This window comes from Anabrus simplex, chromosome 1 (genome assembly GCF_040414725.1).
Source record: "Anabrus simplex isolate iqAnaSimp1 chromosome 1, ASM4041472v1, whole genome shotgun sequence".
In the NCBI taxonomy this organism is placed as follows: Eukaryota; Metazoa; Arthropoda; class Insecta; order Orthoptera; family Tettigoniidae; genus Anabrus; species Anabrus simplex.
The window spans coordinates 1,275,308,015-1,275,328,055 of NC_090265.1; the positions used below are offsets into that span (position 1 = coordinate 1,275,308,015).

Here is a 20,041-nt window from a genome sequence, read left to right on the forward strand (position 1 = left end):
GGCTTTATTATCGACGTTCTGATGATTTGAACTCCATTTTTGTTCCACTTAGATCTTGTTGGGAACAGTGAAATGGCACAATATATGTAGATATGGAGATAGATATAGAGATAGATATGCAGTATGGATTATATTATTATATTTAAGTAATGTTTTCAATAACTTTTTAACAGCTGTGTACAAGGAATGTCTCAATTTTCATCCGACAGGGAATTCTATAGGGGGATAGTAGCGGGGATAAATGAATCACTGTAAGTAGCCGTGCTATGAGCTGGGAGACTTAGCAGGGAGTTGATTAACTAACACTTTCCTAAACTTTCAACAAATAGAAAAAGTACTTCAGTCTTTGTTCTTCCAACTAAGTATTGTCAAACGCTGTCGTTCTATCGCAGCTTTATAGAGGTAACTTCAGGTCATCACTGAAGATTGAGGCTTTCAGTAATCTAATAATTATAAAATTGAATGAACATTTGGAAAAATAATTAAATTATTGTACGTCTGTTATCCAGTATTACGTGGCCTCAGCATCTCCGGTATATGTAAACTAAGGATTTTCATTATTCAAAGAAAAACACAGTCCTTTTCTTTTCCCATAACATTGTACACACTATACAGTAAACGATGGTAAGGAGCATAATCCGTAGTCGGGTTGGTCGATTAGTCGGATTTTCTCGATTTTAACCACTATTCCCTTTAGGTAAGGAATTTCAGGAAAACAAACAACTCCCCTAATAGAGCAAAATTAATATATTCTGGAAGTTGGGAATGTACTCATTACATTGTACTCACCTGATGATTTAAACTGAGCATTGTCCCTACATTACAGGAGGCCAAACCCCTTACGGGATTTACAAGGCTATTTGTTTTATTTAATCGTTATTGTAATGAATTTTATGAGAAAGTGTAGTAACTCATTTCAGGACGTATTCTTATTGCTTAGAGTACTGAATCCCCTGAAACGTTTGTGGATCCATGACTCTCAACATTTTATTTTTTGACCATGATGGGTTGAAATATTGCCTATCTAAAACTTCTAATACAGGGATCAAATTAATTATCGGACTACGTGGGGAGATCGAACTAGGGTATTCTTATATCTATCGGTGTAAAAAGTTTCATTATTTAAGCCAGTAACTTCATAGCTTCTTAAATAAAGTCCAGTCAACTTATAATTTAAATGAAAGATTGCTTTTCACTTTATGTAACAACACATTTAATCACAACAGAGGTGCATTTATGAAACTTCCGTACACTAAATGTACGTCGTAAAAAATTAATAACTTCATGACTGTATATCGAAATGCAACGTACGGGTACCGAAAAGGTTCAAAATAACTTCTTTAACAGTTCAGAGTTATAGATAAATTATTGTACGACGTCATATATTTGTTATTTGAGGATATTTAACAAACAGTTGGTTAACAGGTGAATAATTGGCTCCTACCGTAACTGCTAGATATCACGTAATAACCTATTGCTTTGTAAATGGAGAGAAAATTATGACATTTTTTTAATATTCTGCAGTACCCCTAGGAATAAACTGCGGCGTAGGCTTCCGGAACCACTGATTTGACATCATCTGACTAGCTGTGGTCGTATGATTTGTAAATGTGTATCGCCACATCTACCTCGTATGGTTTGTTGATTAAAATGGGGTTGATTTAAGTAAGGATAAAACATAGAAATTGAATTTCTGATGAAAGGATAATAACAGAATTGAAAAATGTTTACTTCTCAGTATCCTGCAGGTATGTCTGATGCACTATTACTTGATTACCAATACTTTAAAAGTGAGAAGAGTTTTACGGGGGGGAAATCTGCACAATATGTCGTCATCACCAATCCTGTCAATTACTGATCCTTTCAAGAAGAGTCATCAGTAGTTATGTGTAATGTAAATCCCTCCGTATTCAAGGATAATTTGTAAAATAACATTAGGTCTATATTAAATAAATTTCTTTTGTGGCAGGTGCCCAGCAATTTAAGCGCATCTGGAGGTGTGTTTGTCAAGAACCCTAATGGTTCCGAGTACTTGGGGATTTACAAACTGGCACCAGTTATTTATCCTGACTTCTTCGATGAATCCTCCGGTGAATGGCTTCGCAATCACGTATCGTCGTTAGTGAGCGACATTCCTAGCGATAACATAGGAGGTTATCTTCTACAAAACAACTGGCCAGAAAATGAGTACAGAGAAGGTACTGGAGAGGACCTAGATTACCTGCCACAGGTAAGAGGAATTTTTGTATATATTACTGTGCAATGTAAGTTACTGACTTTTAAGTTCCGTAATAAGCCACATACATGGACATGACATATCATAGCAAAACATATTATGTTACAAGATTTTCTCCTTTCCTGAATCCATTTGAGGTCCAGGGATGGTTTTTCCTCAGACTCAGCGAGGGATCCAACCTCTATACTTTCAAGGGCAGTGCCCTGTATTGTGAGACTTTGGGTCCGGGATACAACTGGTAAGGAGGACCAGTACCTGGTCCATGAAACCTCACCTCTTATGCTGAATAGAGGCCTTGTTGTGGGATGGGAAGATTCGAAGGGACTGATAAAGAAGAGGGAGGAAGTGGCCGTAGCCTTAAGTAAGGTACCACACCGGGATTTGCTTGGAGGAGTAGTGGGAAGCCACGGAATATCACTTCAAGGATGGCTGAGGTGGGAATAGAATCCCGCTTATACTTAAGTTCAAGAAATGGTCACACTATTATACTGTAAGACAGCTGTGTAAAAAATATAAGACTTTCTTAGCATACTGTATGTGTCATTAAGATGCGTGTTAAGTTTCGATGCGATGTGACCAAATGTGTTAGTGCGCTACGGGTATGGAGTGGAGCTCTGGATTCGAGAGACGCGTGAGTTCAAACCCACCGAACTCGATAGCTGCAGTCGCTTAAGTGCGGCCAGTATCCAGTACTCAGGAGATAGTAGGTTCGAACCCCACTGTCGGCAGCCCTGAAAATGGTTTTCCGTGGTTTCCCATTTTCACACCAGGCAAATGCTGGGGCTGTACCTTAATTAAGGCCACGGCCGCTTCCTTCACACTCCTAGCCCTTTCCTGTCCCATCGTCGCCGTAAAACCTATCTGTGTCGGTGCGACGTAAAACAACTAGCAAAAGTTCAAACCCCATCCTCCGCTGTCTTGAGATTTTTTTTTTCTGGTTTCCCACTTTCACTTCCAGGCAAATGCCGGGAGAGTTTTAATTTATAGGCCACAGCCGATTCCTTCCACGTCCTCAACCAATATCTTTCTTTCTTAATCTGTTTACCCTCCAGGGTCGGTTTTCCCTCGGACTCTGGAGCGAGAGACATTGGGTCGGGATATACAACTGGAGAGGATGACCAGTAGCTTGCCCAGGTGGCCTCATTAAATATTACAACTACCGGACGAGTTGGCCATGCGGTTTGGGGCGCGCGGCTGTGAGCTTGCATTCGGAAGATAGTGGGTTCGAATCCCACTGTCAGCATCCCTGAAGATGGTTTTTCGTGGTTTCTCATTTCCACATAAAGAAAATGCTGGGACTGTACCATAATTAAGACCACTACCGCTTCTTTCCCACCCCCAGGCCTTACCTATCCCATCTTCACCATAAGACCTATCCGTGCCGGTGTGACGTAAACTCACTAGCAAAGAAAGTTACAACATAAACAAGCCTCGAACTCGATTTAGAATCATTTTTACAGAGCTCGATAGATGCAGTCGCTTAAGTGCGTCCAGTATCCAGTATTCGGGAGATAGTGGGTTCGAACCCCACTGTCGGCAGCCCTGAAGAAGGTTTTCCGTGGTTTCCCATTTTCACACCAGGAAAATGCTGGGGCTGTACTTTAATTAAGGCCACGGCCACTTCCTTCCCGCTCCTAGCCCTTTCCTGTCCCACCGTCGCCATAAAACCTATTTGTGTCGGTGCGACTTAAGGCAACTTGTAGAATCATTTAGGGAGCGCTTTACCACTGTTCCACGAAAAGCAGACATCAGGTGATTTCTCAAAACAGCACAGTTTAGCAGAGTTAACAGTACTTCTACTGCTTATGTACGAGCGCATGCATCGTGTAACAGCTCTGGGATCCAAAGTGGAACTTACAATATATTTGCTTTTCAAGTGTGGCCACTTTATTTTTGACCGCTGTATATCCGGACCTCTTAACAAGTATGTTATAGATATAAACTTCTAAGTTTTCATTTTTAGATGTATGTTATAGTGTATTAAGTATTGTATTGTCCACCTCAGTGGTGTATTGGTTAGTGCGATTACCTGCAACGCTGGGAGGCCCGGGAGGTACTGGGTTCGAAAAACGGTTGTCTGCAATACTGAAGATTTTGCCTCAGGAAAATGCCACGGCTGTACCCTAAAGAAGGCCACAGTCGCTTCCTTCTCATCTTCACCATAACATCTAGCTGTGTCTTGGTGTACGTGAAGCAAATTTTAAATACAAAAGCTAAGAAAATAACAACTACTTACAACTTTCGAGCAACTCAAATTTCTTTCTTTCTTAATCCTTTACCCTTCAACTCAGTGAGGGATCCCACCTCAACCGTCTCAAAGGCAGTGTCCTGGAGCGTGAAACTTTGGTCGCGGTATACAACTGGGGAGGATGGACCAGTACCTCGCCCAGGCGGCCTCACCGGCTATGCTGAACAGGCATCTTGTTGGGAGATGGAAGAGTGGAAGGGATAGACATGGAAGAGGAACGGTAGCGACCGTGGCCTTAAGTTAGGTTACCATCCCGTCATTTGACTGGAGGAGAAGTGGGAAACCACGGGAAACCACTTCGAGGATGGCTGAGGATGGAATCGAAACCTCATCTTCTCAGTTGACCTTCCGAGGTCAAGTAGACCCCGTTCCAGCCCTCGTACCAGTTTTCAAATTTCGTGGCAGAGCCAGAAGTAAGGAGGACATAAAATGCAGACTAGCACAAGCAAGGAAGGCCTTTCTTAAGAAAAGAAATTTGTTCACCTCGAACATTGATATAGGAATTAGAAAGATGTTCTTGAAGACTTTCGTCTGGAGCGTGGCATTGTATGGAAGGGAAACATGGACGATAACTAGCTCAGAAAGAAAGAGAATAGAAGCTTTCGAAATGTGGTGTTACAGGAAGAATGCTGAAGGTGAGATGGTCAACATTAGTTATTTTGCTACCCAAGTAACAATAGTCATCTACTTCCTTTATGACTTCATTTCCTAATCTAATATTTCCTGCATCACCTGACCTAGTTCGACCGCACTCGATTCCTTTTCTTTTGGACTTATTTATTTTCATCTTGTATTCCTTCCCCAAGGCTCTGTCCATACCATTCAGCGATTTCTCCATATCTTTTGCAGAGTCTGATAAAATAACAATTGCATCGACAAATCTCAGGGATTTGATATCCCCTCCTTGAACTTTGGTACTAATAGTTCTTGTTTAAGCCATCAGTTCAGAGACTGGTTTGATACAGCCTTCCATGTCACCCTATCCTACGTAACTGCTGCATTCCGCATCTGCTCTAATCTGCTTGTCATATTCGTACCTTGGTCTACCCCCTGCCGTTCCTACAACCTACTGTGCAATTCCCTCAAAAACCAACTGTACAAGACCTGGGTGTCTTAAGATGTGCCCTATAAGTCCATCTCTATGTTCTATGTGAACATTGAAAATGAGAGGGGACAAACTGCAACCTTGCCTCACTCCTTTCTGGATTGCTGCCACATTTTAAAAGCCCTCGATTCTTATCACTGCAGACTGTATAGATTGTAGATAATTTCCCTTTCTCGATGTCTAATCCCGATCACCTTCAGAATCTCAAAATGCTTGGACCATTCAACATTATCGAATGCTATTTCTAGATCTACGAACGCCATGTACGTGGGCTTTTCTTTCTTAATTCGCTCCTCTTTCCATTATTTTGTTAATAATACGTGTTAAAATTTTGCAGGTGTGAGATACTTAACTAATGGTGAGGTAGTTTTCTTACTTGTCAACATCGGCATTCTTGGGAATAAGTGTAATAACATTCTGCCGAAAATCAGATGGCACTTCTTCTGTATCATATATCTTACACACTAAACGGAACAATCTCTGCACGCTAGTTTCTCCTAAGGCAGTCAGTAATTATGAGGGTATGTCAACAATTCCAGGTGTCTTGTTTCTACTTAGGTTTCTCAAAGCTCTGTTGATTCTGACCTCAAAATTGGGTCTCCCATGTCCTCAGCATCAACAGCCTCTTCTTGTTCCAGAACACTATCATCTACTACTTTACCTCGATACAACAACTGTTGGATATGTTCCTGCTATCTTTCTGGCTTGTCTTCTTTCTCTGGAAGTGGTTTTCCACCTGATTTTAATATTCATACACTTACTTTTTGCTCTCCAAAGGTTTCCTTGATTTTCCTGTATGCAGCATCTGCCTTTCCTACGGCCATACAACCTTCAACATCCTTGCATTTCTCTTTCAGCCATTATTACTTAGCTGTCCTGCACTTTCAATCTACTTCATTCTTTATTCGTCTGTATTCTTTCCTGCCCTCCTCATTTTTTGCATTCTTGTACTTTCGTTGTTTGTCAATTAGGTCTAGTATCTTTTGAGTTATACATTGTTTCTTATGTGATCTTACCTTTCTTCCTAACTTTTCTTCAGCAGCCTTAGTGATCTCATTCTTCATGACTGTCCATTCTTCCTCTACTGTGTTTCCTTCATACTTTTCATTTATTCCATGTGTTACATGTTCCTTGAAACAATCCCTCACACTACTTTATTTCAACTTGTGTATATCACATCTCCTTGCATTCCTTCTTTTCTTCAATTTCTTCAGCTTGAAATGGTAGTCCATGACCAATAGGTTGTGGTCAGAGTCCACGTCTGCTCCTGGGAAAGACTTGCAATCCAACATCTGGTTGCTAAATCTCTGCCTAATCATTCTTCTTCTTCTTCTTATGACGCCGTCTCCCTTCGAAGGTTGGCGATCCAATTGATTATGATTACACGCGAAACGGCAGCACGGAAGATTTCTATCGATGTATGTCCATACCACCGCCGCAAGTCTTTCAGCCAGGAATTTCTCCGTGTTCCCACAGATCTTTTCCCATCAATCTCCCCTTGAATGATCAGTCGGAGAAGTTCGTATCGTTCACCTCATAATGAATTCCTAATAGTAGGGTAATTAATCTGCTGTTACTCTCAATCTCTACATATAGATAATGAAAAGCCTCTTTATCTGCATGTATCTGCGTTCGGTTATTAACTTGTGAACTGCTGGACTTATTGTTATATAATTTCATTATTGTCTAGAGAACCTTCAGGCCCTTCATGTATTTGATTGTGAACTGTAAGGAAATGAATCCAAACACAACTGTTTATACGAAACAACTCGAAGAAAATGACTGTGTACGAATGATATTTCATCTTAATCTTCTTAAACCGTTAAAGATATACACAAAGTACATGAGCAAGAAATTTTGAGCATGAACGGTTCTACGAAAACGTCCACGAGACCACGTAGGACCAAACTTCATCCAGTCACCCGCAAAAAGAACTTTTGTATATTTTATCAGAAGAAATTGTGTGCCTTCTGTACCTGAGAAGTGAAGGTATGCAATAAGAGTCGCAGTATTCCCATCGAGTGCCAGGTCTTTGCACCGCAACTTTTAAATGGAAAAGGGTTACTTCGGTTGAAGGTATTGTTCCACATCTTGTAATGTTTACATATAATTTATTTTCTATCTTCATATCCAATTCATATTTATGAGCGTTTCAAATATCTTTTAATATCTTGAAATGAACAGCATATAACAGACTCTTAGATTATTTCATTCGACCAGGTAGATCAGTGATAAACTGGAGCAATAATAATGAACCCCATTCAGACTCCTATAGTACTCCTGATTTTACGGGGTATTCGCTAGAAAATGGCGAAAAAATGAATTAATATTTAAATTATTCTGTCTTCATTATGATTCATTGCTATGTCTGGAAAACACAATTGACTGAATGTTCAATCCGTGAATGTTTCGTGGTACGACACCATAGACATATTAGAAACTCCAGGTCGAATTTCCCTCTGTATGTTTACAAGTATTTTCTCTGTTGCAGGAGGTGAATGGATATCTTTCTAACAACACAATATGGTGGGATGCTAGACACAGTGGAAACAAAACTCATCTCTCACTACATAAAGTTTATGGTTTGGAACACACTCGCCGACTGACCAGCTACCTGGCAAGTGACAACATTGTTCTTAGCACAGCATCGTATCCTGGATTGGGTACACTAGGGGGATGCTATTCCCATCCCTCAGTGGATGTTGAAGTGTCCTGGTCATCCCTGAAAGAGGCATACAGTAATATCATTGGACTTGGCTTGTCCGGCATTAATCTGGCTGGTTCACCAATATGCGGTAATGATCCCAAGTTTGATCAAGATGTGCACGAAGAGATATGTCTTCGTTGGTACCAGTTAGCTGGACTATCACCATTCATGCGAGTGTCTTCTGGACCAAAGTTTCGTGATCCACTGAGTTTATCAAACTCCAGCCTTTTTAATATAAGGCGTGTCTTACAACTGCGGTACAAAATTCTTCCTTACTTGTACACGCAATTTGAGGAGGCAAGTAAAACTGGCATGCCTGTGGTTAGACCTATGAGTTTCGAGTTTCCAGAGGACAGTGGAACTTGGAATCTTCAGTCTCAGTATATGCTGGGATCATCGCTTCTAGTGGCACCCTCACTGGATGCTGGAGTTGTCTCGTTACCAGTGTACTTGCCAAAAATAAATGGTACGTGGTATTTTTTAGAAGGCGGCCAGGCAATTAACAATGGGACTGGAGGCTACACGAAAATGATTCCAGTTACACGAATTCAGGCTATACTTCTACTTCGACCAGGAGTTGCTATCCTTATGCACGTGAGTATAACGATTACTAAAATTTATATATCACAAAAAGATGCATGGAACTTAACGGTCATTTTACCCATTTATTACGTTAAGCTTGTTCAGAGAATTAGATTTTGATTAAGTGGTGGTATTTGATTTAAGCTATTCCACTATCTGAATTTTTCGGTGTTGATATGAAACGGAATGTTAACTAACAGCGTGATCTTGGATTCAGAGAATTTTGGTAAATTGTCTCTTAAGTTGTGTATCAGAAGCTCTTTCATTAGGTCAGATACGTGTTTCGATTTATCAGCCCAGTCCTTACCCGGAAGGCCAGTGGAATCCAGACCATTCACCGTCAGATATTGTAGATAGGCTGAAGTTTGGAGAACGTATGGTTTCAAATATTGTTGCAGGTAAACTGCAGAGTTATTGGTAATAAAATCGCAAAATTCGAGAACTTCGTTGATACGAGTGACCCTGACATAATTGTGGGAACGAATAGTTGGTTATCGGATAATATATATCATTCAGAAATATTCAGGTCCAAGTTTCTAAAGTTTATACGGGGTAGTGGGTCGAGAGCAGGGGAAATTTCCATCCTTGTTAGGTCAAAGCTCATCAGTACGTTAAAATGTGTTCTCGATAACTGCAGAATAATTGGCGTGGAGGTAAATAATGCACATAATAAACAAGATATAGCCATTACGGGAGTTTATGGCGCGCCGAAATCGGATTTACACACGATCAGTCGTCTTTCAGAATTGGCATGTGCAACTATATGCTACGGGAAAAAGACTATAATTGCAGGCGATCTGAATCTGCCGTCAGTAAACTGGGATGGGTCAACTACGGGGAACTTATTGCAGGAAGCAGTAAATCTATTCGTGTAGAATAATGGCTTTTCCCAAGTCGTTACAAAGAACACACGTAAACGAGCACTTTTAGACATTTTTCTATTCAGACCAGATGACGACTTATACCCTGTGACGTAATTCAGGGGATTAGTAACCACAGTGCAGTGGTTCTCGATCTCTCTTGGGGAACCTAAAACACGAGGCATTTGGGAATTTCTAAGATTATTTGGTGCTATCCGAAGGGAGACTCCGTACGTATTAAAACTATTTGAGGTTGTGCTATAATAAATGTTTAAAGGAGGGCAAGGGGATAGACGACATTTGGGAAAATTTCAAAATCATTCAAATACTGGTCTGAATAAATTCGTTCCCAAAAAGAAGATCAAGGAAAATTCAGATCTGCGTACCACACCGCGACTCTTAGGAAGGTTAAACGTAAGACAAGGAGAGCGTTCAACAGAAGAAATACCTAATAATGGTGCGTGCAAAGCGGAGTATAGGAGTTTAGTGAAGCTTTTGCTAGCAGAAAAGAAACTGGCTGAAGAGAAATATTTTGGCAACATCCTAAATAAAAGTCAAAATTTCTGAAATCCTTTTTTTTAAATATATACGAAGATGAAATGTCGTATGGCTTTTAGTCCCGGGATATCCCAGAACGGGTTCGGCTCGCCAGGTGGAGGTCTTTCTATTTGACTCCCCGTAGGCGACCTGCCCGTCTTGATGAGGCTGAAATGATGATGAAGACAACACATACACCCAGCCCCCGTGCCATTGGAATTAACCAATTAAGGTTAAAATCCCTGTCCCAGCCGGGAATCGAACCCGGGACCCTCTGAACCGAAGACCAGTACGCTGGCCGTTCAGCCAACGAGTCGGACTATACAAAGATTGAAGGAAGAGAACAAGTCAATTCCTTCTCTTTGTATAGGATGGGACTGTTTGGAGACAACGGATATAGAAAAAGCAGAAGCATTAAACAAGCACTACGGAAAGGTTTTTAATCCAGCGGCACTGTTATTTCAGTGACAATTTTCCGAAAACTAATAATTATTTCCTAATTACAGCTTCATTATTGCGTAGAGGTCTTTCTAAACTCAGAAAGAAATAGATCATTTGGGCCAAATTCTATTTCAGGAGAGGCACTTAAAACTCGGGGGTGAAGCGATCCTACTATACTTATTAGAGTCTATAATATATCACTGAACAATACGAAGATTCCAGAATATTGGAAATCGGCCAATGCAGGTCCTGTTCACAATGGGAGTGACAAGAACGACTTGAATAACAATGGACTGGTTTGACATCAATCGTATGCAAACAAATAGAACAGTTATTTGAGGTTAAAATGGGACTCTTCTGGAATGATATTTAAGGGGCAGCATGGTTTTAGGGAAGGCTTCTCCTGCGAAAACCAGCTCTGCTCCGTATGTCAAGATATATCGGATAAGCTCGACAATGGGTCAAGGATTGATGCAGTAGTAAATGATTTTGCTGAGGTATTCGATCTCGTTCCACATGACATCCACCATAACAATTTATCGCGTACGGACATTGACATCAAAGTGGAGAAATGGATACGAGAACCCGTTAATGGAAGATCTTACAGGGTGCACGTGAGAAAAACGCGACCTTCTCCAATAAACGTTGCGTATGGTGTGGCTCAGGGTAGCGTTATTGGGCCAATTCTTTTCATACTTTTCATGTATGATATACCTGATTCAATAAAATAGGAAGTGCGCCTCTTTGCTAATGATTGCGTCATCTATCGGGAGATAAAGACAGAGCAGGACGAACTATTGCTTCAGCAGGATTTAGATACGATTGAAGTGCGCGTGGAAACTAAATGATAAACCACAGCGGAAAAAGCAAGAAACTGTGTTTCAGTAAACAAAAATGACAGTAAAGAGGGATTACGAACTTGGGGAGGGGGGTGTTGTTGAAGTTGTAATTACTTAGGTCTTATTATTAGAAAAGACTTAAACTGCTCAGAGCAAGTGGAAAATATACTTAAGAAATCCTGGAGATCATTACATTTTATTGTGCGGTATCTCAAGGAAGGTAATTCTGGTGCCAAAAGTAAAGCTTATAAATGTTTGGTAAGACCGATTCTCGAATATGGATCTGCGTATATATGGATCGTACAGGGTGTATTTAATAAATTCGATGGAAAAATCTCAAAGAAGAAGAAGTGTTTTGTGAACAGGAATAGGAGGAATACTGTTAATTGGGAAAGTCTTGAATCTAGAATAACTAGAGTTTGCCTGTGTGATATTTATAAGAGCCACACGGAAGGACTACCTGAAGTAGTATTAGGAATAGGTTGGAATCTTATCGAGAAATGATCACGAGCATAAAATTAGGGCCAGAAACCAGCATACGGATGTGGACAAGTTTTCCTTTGTAACTAGGACCATAAGGATTTGGAATAAATTACCTGTAGCAGTAAAGTGAAAAGTAGAAGTTTTAAATGATAAAACACTGAATTTGTGATTTCCTGTTGAATTCAGAATGCTGAAGTAGTAGTATTTCTTATAATATTTTCTTTCTGTGGAATTGCTTGTTGTACTCTTGTTGTTGTAGTTGTTGTTGGTGTCGTCCCATTTGCGGTCAGTCTCATTTGCGGTCAGTCCCATTTGCGGTCACTCAGGTAGAATACAAAAATAAACTAGTTTTGACGAGTGAGACATTGTCCCATCTGCGATCACTCTTATCAATGGGGATATGGAATTCCCTACTCAAGGACTGGTACAGGCAGACATCCTTTTAAATAACTGGCGACAGCTGCGTGCTAGGATTCGGATGCTGAAACTCATTAAATTAATTATGTTTACCGCTTGAGTACGATGCGTTAATATCGGGACAAGGGGACTAAATAGGACTTATTTGTACCTTTTATTTAGGGTTAGCAGATGGTTATGGGTGTAATCAAATGATTTTTGAAATGCAGGACAAAAGCAGGGCGTATTAAACCGTTAAACTTCTTCAAATTCAAAATAAATATTTTGCTGTAACACTCTACTTCCTCGACATTGCGACCCTTTTTGGGTTGTGTCTTGATTGCGGACAAGGCAAAAACCGCCCAGATTCCGAACAACTAAATATACCCTGTCCAGATTGCGGATAAGATATTAGTGTTGACGTGGAATACATAAAACAGATACAATTTTCAAAACAGTCTCATATGAAATTTTTGTTCTAGTAGTAGTAACATTAACTGGTACATTGAGATGTTTTAGATAACCCAACAATATTTATAAAAATATTGTTCTTATTGAAAATGTTTAATAATTTAGTTTGGGGTAATCTTATGATTTAGAATATACTTTTTATTGTATAACATAACTTTTTTTTTTTGCTAGCTGCTTTACTTCGCACCGACACAGATAGGTCTTATGGTGACGATGGGACAGGGAAGGGCTAGGAGTGGGAAGGAAGCGGCCGTAGCCTTAATTAAGGTACAGCCCCAGCATTTGCCTGGTGTGAAAATGGGAAACAACGGAAAACCATTTTCAGGGCTGCCGACAGGGGGGTTCGAACCTACTATCTCCCGAATACTGGATACTGGCCGCACTTAAGCGACTGCAGCTATCGAGCTCGGTATATAACATAACTAGAGGGGCATTTGTTTATGGTGGATTAGTGAGAGTTGTATTATTAATAGATTATTATTATTATTATTATTATTATTATTATTATTATTACTATTATTATCTTTTTTGCTGCTAGGTCTTATGGTGACGATGGGATAGGAAAGGCCTAGGAGTTGGAAGGAAGCGGTCGTGACTTTAATTAAGGTACAGCCCCAGCATTTACCTCGTGTGAAAATGGGAAACCACGGAAAATCATCTTCAGGGCTGTCGACAGCCGAACCCTTAAGCTGCCTGTTCATGGAATTCGGACGAAACGCTACTCGGGCGCTTCGACACCTCAACACGCGCACAGCTATGAAGATAGGTGTATTTGCTAAAATACGCTCCTTTTATAGACCACTGGCAGCGTCTGTCTTCGGATCCCATGTAAAAATTATTTGGTGATACATTTAGGTTTACCGAGCGAGTTGGCCGTGAGGTTAGAGGCGCGCAGGTGTGAGCTTACATCCGGGACATAGTGGGTTCGAACCCCAGTGTACAATAAGTCTTTCTTTCTTTCTTTCTTTCTTTCTTTCTTTCTTTCTTTCTCTCTTTCTTAATCCGTTTACAGTCCAGGGTTGTTTTTTCCCTTCGGACTCAGCGAGGGATCCCACCTCCACCGTCTCAAGGGCAGTGTCCTGGATAGTGAGACTTTGGGTCGGGGGATACAACTGCGGAGGATGACCAGTGCCTCGCCTAGGTGGCCTCACCTCCTATGCTGAACAGAGGCTTGTGGGGGGGGGGGGATGGGAAGATTGCAAGGGATAGGCAAGGAAGAGGGAAGGAGGCGGCCGTGGCCTTAAGTTAGGTACCATCGCGCCATTTGCCTGGAGGAGAACTGGGAAACCACGGAAAACCACTTTGAGGGTGGTTGAGGAGGGAATCGAACCCCCTCTACTCAGTTGACCTCCGGAGGCTGTGTGGACCCCGTTCCAGCCCTCGTACCAATTTTCAAATCTCGTGGCAGACCGGGGATTCGAACTCGGGCCTCCAGGGATGGCAACTTATCACACTAACCACTACACCACAGAGGCGGACCATGTAGTGTTCATCCGACATAATTTTTAAAAATCAGCCATTGATCGCCCTTGAGAGGTTTCTTTACCTTCTGGCAGAGTAACTCGTAACGTCAGGATTACACTCAAGCAACCTAATTAGCATCAAATCATTATGTCTGCGCATGATAGTTGAGACCGTACTACTACTGTTATTATTTATTTATTTATTTATTTATTTATTTATTTATTTATTTATTTATTTATTTATTTATTTATTTATTTATTGTCCTCAAATTGTAGGTAGAATTGAGGGACGGTGAATGGCGAAAGGTCATAGCCCCACATACACGAATGTGCCTCCATACCTACTTAAAATTACAATATTAAAATATGCAATTATATTCTACATAGTGTGCTTATATACAGTTACCGTATTTCCATAGACATGTATTCACATAATATTCACAAGACCTGTTCAACAGTGTATTATTGTTCCAAAGCATACAGTTGTGAATATTTTGCATCAACAGGGGCTGCTTAACTGAGGCGGTAAAGGCGTGCTCCTTTCACGCAAAAGGACATGGTTCGATTCCCCGTCAGGAAGTCGAAAAATGTAGAGGCGAGATATTCACTTCTGAAGAGGCACACTTTGCTGGGATTTACTCAGCTCACACTAAAAGTGAGTACGAAGTAGATTCTTGGGGGACAACGGCTGCCGGGTATAGAGTTAACAATCAGGACGACACCCCTTTTTGAAGCAATTGTAGCTCATCTCCAACTTAGCAGTAAAATTTCACTTCCTTCTCCCCATTATACAATAAGGGACACTTTTTCTTCTTTTTTTTTTTTTTGCAAGCTGCTTTACGTCGCACCGACACAGATAGGACTTAATGCTACGATGGGATAGGAAAGGCCTAGGAATGGGAAGGAAGCGGCCGTGGCCTTAATTAAGGTACAGCCTCAGCATTTGCCTGGTGTGAAAATGGGAAACCACGGAAAACCATCTTCAGGGCTGCCGACAGTGAGGTTCGAACCCTCTATCTCCCGGATACAAGCTCACAGCTGCGTGCCCCTAACCGCACGGCGAACTTGCCAGGTGGAAGTGATTTTCAGATTTTAATTTTATTTTTATTTTGATAGAGCTATCCAAGCCTCACGATTTGAAACATTTTTGGGCCTTTTAGCTCTTTAACTTTCGACACAATTGAGTAAATAGCTGCATTTTATGTTTTTCGTAGTATGTCCGCTAGGAAATGTTTACAATATTAATAAGTAGTTAGAAGACGTAAAATCAATCACATTATATTCGTGCGAATAGAACTACGGGGAGGGGTTGGGAGAATCCCTGAGTCTAGCCTAATTAGCAGTCTCCCTGCTGCATGGACGTTGGAAAACCCCAACAGGCTGCTGATAACTTTAAAGTGATCGCAAATGGGACACGAACTGGTCTTTCTGCGCATTCCTTTTTTCTTCCGAACTGGAAGTGACCGCAAATGAGACAAATTTTGCTGTGACCGCAAATGGGACACAACCGTTGTTGTTGGGCAATTACGTTTTTAAATTATTACTTTATTACCACCTGTAATGTTAAGCTAGTAGTAAGCTCAACCTATAGCATTGTAAGCTGTAGTGTTAATCACTCGAAATACTTAAGTTGTATGCGAATTTGTATATATTGATGGGAGATTTAAAATGTCAAACTAGTAGTATATTATGTACCTATTCTTTCCATGGATTTGCTTGTTGTACTCTTGTTGTTGTTGTTGTTGTTAATTTTACTTTAAGTGAAAATTGCCAGCGGGATATTTCCCAATTGCTATGTATTTCTTAATAATAATAATAATAATAATAATAATAATAATAATAATAATAATAATAATAATAATAATAATAATAATAATAATTGCAAAATAGGATATAATAGGCATTCAAAATCTTGAAAATAAACAATATCACATGCACTGAAATATATTTTAAATACATTTCAGAAATATGTACTAGGCCCTAACATGTAAATATTAATTCAGATCCTTTAAAACTGATTAATGATCTTACTCCATTATATATCTTTAAGTTTTGGTTTTAACAAGAACGTATAGATATAACTTGCGCCAGTCCGGCTCCATGGTTAAATGGTTAGCAAACTGGTCTTTGAACCAAGGAGTGCCAGGTTCGATTCCCGGTCCGGTCAGGGATTTTAACTTTCATTAGTTAATTCCTACGTTTTAAGCATTAGATTTCATTTTAGATAGGGCCCCATCCTCACCGACGCGCAGGTCGCCTATACGACGTCAACTTGAAAGACCTTTACCAAGCATCTCCGGAGGCTACGCGCCATTATTATCATTATTATTATTATTATTATTATTATTATTATTATTATTATTATTATTATTATTATTATTATTATTATTATTATTATTATTATTATTATTACTTGCGTCGATACAAGACTTGGACAAGTTCAGTGAAAACTCAGATTTACGTTATATTATTACAAACGATGGTACCAGAGTTGCTTTACGGTATCCTGCTTTTTTTTTTTTTTTTTTTTCAGGCAGAGCAGATATGTTTTGAACGGTTTCTAAATACTGCCAAATAGGGCATCTATTCGCAAAGTTCACAGAGCTTTCACACATTTTAAATAAATTGTGTCAGGCAACAAGTCATCGCACATGGCTATGCATGAAACACAATAGCTGGTATTAGCATCAATTCAGTCGCAGTAATATAATAGGCCTAGTATAAATTCTAACGAACTTACAAGAATCGTGACGTATGGAGATGCTAGGACTGACTTAGTTCATTTTACTCACATTTCATATCTGCATATCTGCATTACTTTGAAAAATGTAATTGGCCATTTGACTGGAAGGAAAGTGCGTGGATTTGAATTTCAAACTTTACCCTATAGTGTTCTAAAAGTATAATTTTCACTAAACCCTTTAATGGAGGAAAGTGAAAACCCTTTCAGTTAATTCAACCCAATGGGGCTTCAAAATGTTTCACACATACGCTGCACTATTTATAGTTTCCTGAAGTAAATGGGTCTATATTCTGTTATCACTTACTGCAAATCACACTACAATTTTCTGTTAATCGAGAACACTTTCTTTGTACTGTAGGCAGTTTTGAGAATGAATATATATATATGTAGGGGGAGCCAGGCCTCAACCGAGAAAAAAGTGACGAAGGAACAAATTTATCCATAATGCAATTGATGATGATGCTTGTTGTTTTAATGGGCCTAACATCGAAGGTCATCGGCCCCATCCATAATGCAATTGATTCCAAACAATATTCACAAAATGTAAATCTATAAATACAGGATCACCCGCTGTTTTTGTACTGAGGTAATTTTATGAGATAATAGACTAAAAATATCCCCAAACTTTACATAGCATCGTCTGAAATGCCTATTTGATGAGAAAGATGCCTGAGATACTTTTAGAATTTTCCATGTGGTGTACAACGCCATCAAGGTTTCCTTGTGGCACGTAAAGGAACTCTTGCGGGGCTAAATTCCGGCACCTCGGCGTCTCCGAAGACCGTAAAAGTAGTTAGTGGGACGTAAAGCAAATAACATTAATTATTATCAAGGTTTCTTTGAGCGAGCAATGGACGTCTATTTCTTTGCCTCTTATATGACCTCTTCGCGTCTTCCAGTTTTTATTTTATGTTCTCTTTTTTTCTGTATTTGCGTAGTTAGCTCTGCCATTTATTTAAAATTATTCAAATTGAGGAATCAATGAAAAGTATTTACCATTTCTTTAACATAGTGCATTACCATATACAAACATTCCGATATGTTACGAATAATTTCTGCCAATTTTACTCTAATATTCAACTATATGACCCTTTAAATATTTAAGCTCTTCTTTACAAAAATAGGAACCCCTCAGTTTAAAATTATTTAAATGAACTAATGACTTACTGTACAATGACTTACCGTAATTTGCTCGACATAGTTTTCCATCATAATCTATATACATATTACGATCAATTTTATGAGTGAATTAAATCGTATTTACCCCCATTTCCTAATATCCCGTACAAGCATTTATAAGTTTCGACCTCTCATTTAAACAATTGAAATCCTCTGGCCTGAATGCTTGTAAAACACTTTCAATGCTAAATCATCCTATTTTTCTGAGTTACAAACTCCTACATCTATCATCATCACAGTGCCATATTTCCATAAAACATTCTGACTTAACTCTTTAATCTTATTTCAGGAAGGAGGCCTCAGCACATATGAAGCTCTTCAAGGCAACTATTCACTAGCTATTGGGTTGATCTGTGAGCAGGACAAACGCAACTGTTCAGCAGCATGCAGTGTTAGCCTTCCTAAAATCGGAAAAATGAATCTGGAAATTACTGCAGACAATACAAGTCTGACTATCAGTAACATTGAAAACTCAGACCAAATCAAATCACTTACATCTCTCAAAGTGTATGGACTTGTACTTTCTGTGAAGGAATTCTATGTTCCTGTATATTTGTCCGCCATGCCCGGTTGCTCCAACTATGCTGCATTGGAAGCTCAATATGACAGTAATACGAATGTGATGCTCATTGGCGGATTTGATTTATCGACTTGTTCGGGAACTATTTCACGTTTAGAAATCACGTGGTAAGTGCTGCTGTATATAAAAAAAGTTAATGAACTGTATTGCCTTCCTGTAGTTGCGACGAAGCAATCCAACTTCAGTGCCTGGTGTGACTGTATTTACTTCGTATGGCAGGCTGATAATTTATACAATGATAATTTATAACAAGGATGAAATAAGTAGGATAATTGATCAATTAAAAATGTCACATCAAAATATTCTTATAGACACAAGCAAAAGTTGTAACAAAAGTACGAAATAAAGTTACGATTATTGTAGTTTTGAAGTGTTTCCTTACGCAGTTCCTTCAAGAGCTAAATTCTTTGGATGTTCAAGATGGTGTTTTATTAAGGAAATTTGTGTAAAATTAATTGAATTGATACATAGCAAACGAACGGTGAAACTTAACATTGTTTAAGTGACTCCGCAACAAGTACACTGTTCAATAAAGCTTGTAAATTACAAATTGGTGGACTGCTGATTATAATACTGTCTTAATAAACAAAGTATAGTTATATTATAAACTATCTTAAAATATTTAAACATGATCTATGTATGGTTGTCGCTCTTTGTATTGTTAAAGTCGTGATTTATTGCTGGAATTGTAATTATCATTTTTGTTAATATAGGTCGCCAAAATGAAACTGCTACCAAATAATTACACATTATTTCATTGATATTCACTTGGCCAAGAATTCACCCAAACAAACTTTGTCGGATTTTGAAATATATATAGTACTTCCGTAATATTTAAATTTTGGACAAAAATTTAATCTTTGCTATTGTACACAGTAATATAATCAACGCTCTCAAAATTGCCTACTCACTTTGGGAGGGATATTGTACATAATAATGAATTCTCACAAACACAATTTATGAGTTATAAACATTAACATTTCACATTACGCCTAATTTTCTGAAAGTGGATAACTTGACAAATAACCAAGTGATATTTATAGAATGTGTTGCTGCCAAAGTAGGAATATCTCTAGACCATGACAAATAAGTTCTCATGAACAGGTTCTCGATTTGTCAGTCATATACATTCATGGCTGCGTTAGGATAGAAAGTTCTACCAATTCATTCA

The 20,041-nt window shown here is 39.2% G+C and overlaps 1 protein-coding gene across 1 annotated transcript in view; it reads left to right on the forward strand.

Moving 5' to 3' along the window:
• LOC136858268 (lysosomal alpha-glucosidase) overlaps window positions 1-19,233 on the forward strand; it is a 246,183-nt gene extending 226,950 nt beyond the window's left edge. Inside the window, exons 5-7 of the mRNA XM_067137674.2 lie at window positions 1,970-2,230; window positions 8,081-8,890; window positions 18,580-19,233. Of these exons, the coding sequence (XP_066993775.2) occupies window positions 1,970-2,230; window positions 8,081-8,890; window positions 18,580-18,981 (1,473 nt within the window). The 3' untranslated portion in view covers window positions 18,982-19,233. The remainder of the gene's footprint in view (window positions 1-1,969; window positions 2,231-8,080; window positions 8,891-18,579) is intronic.
• The last annotated feature ends 808 nt before the right edge of the window (window positions 19,234-20,041 follow it).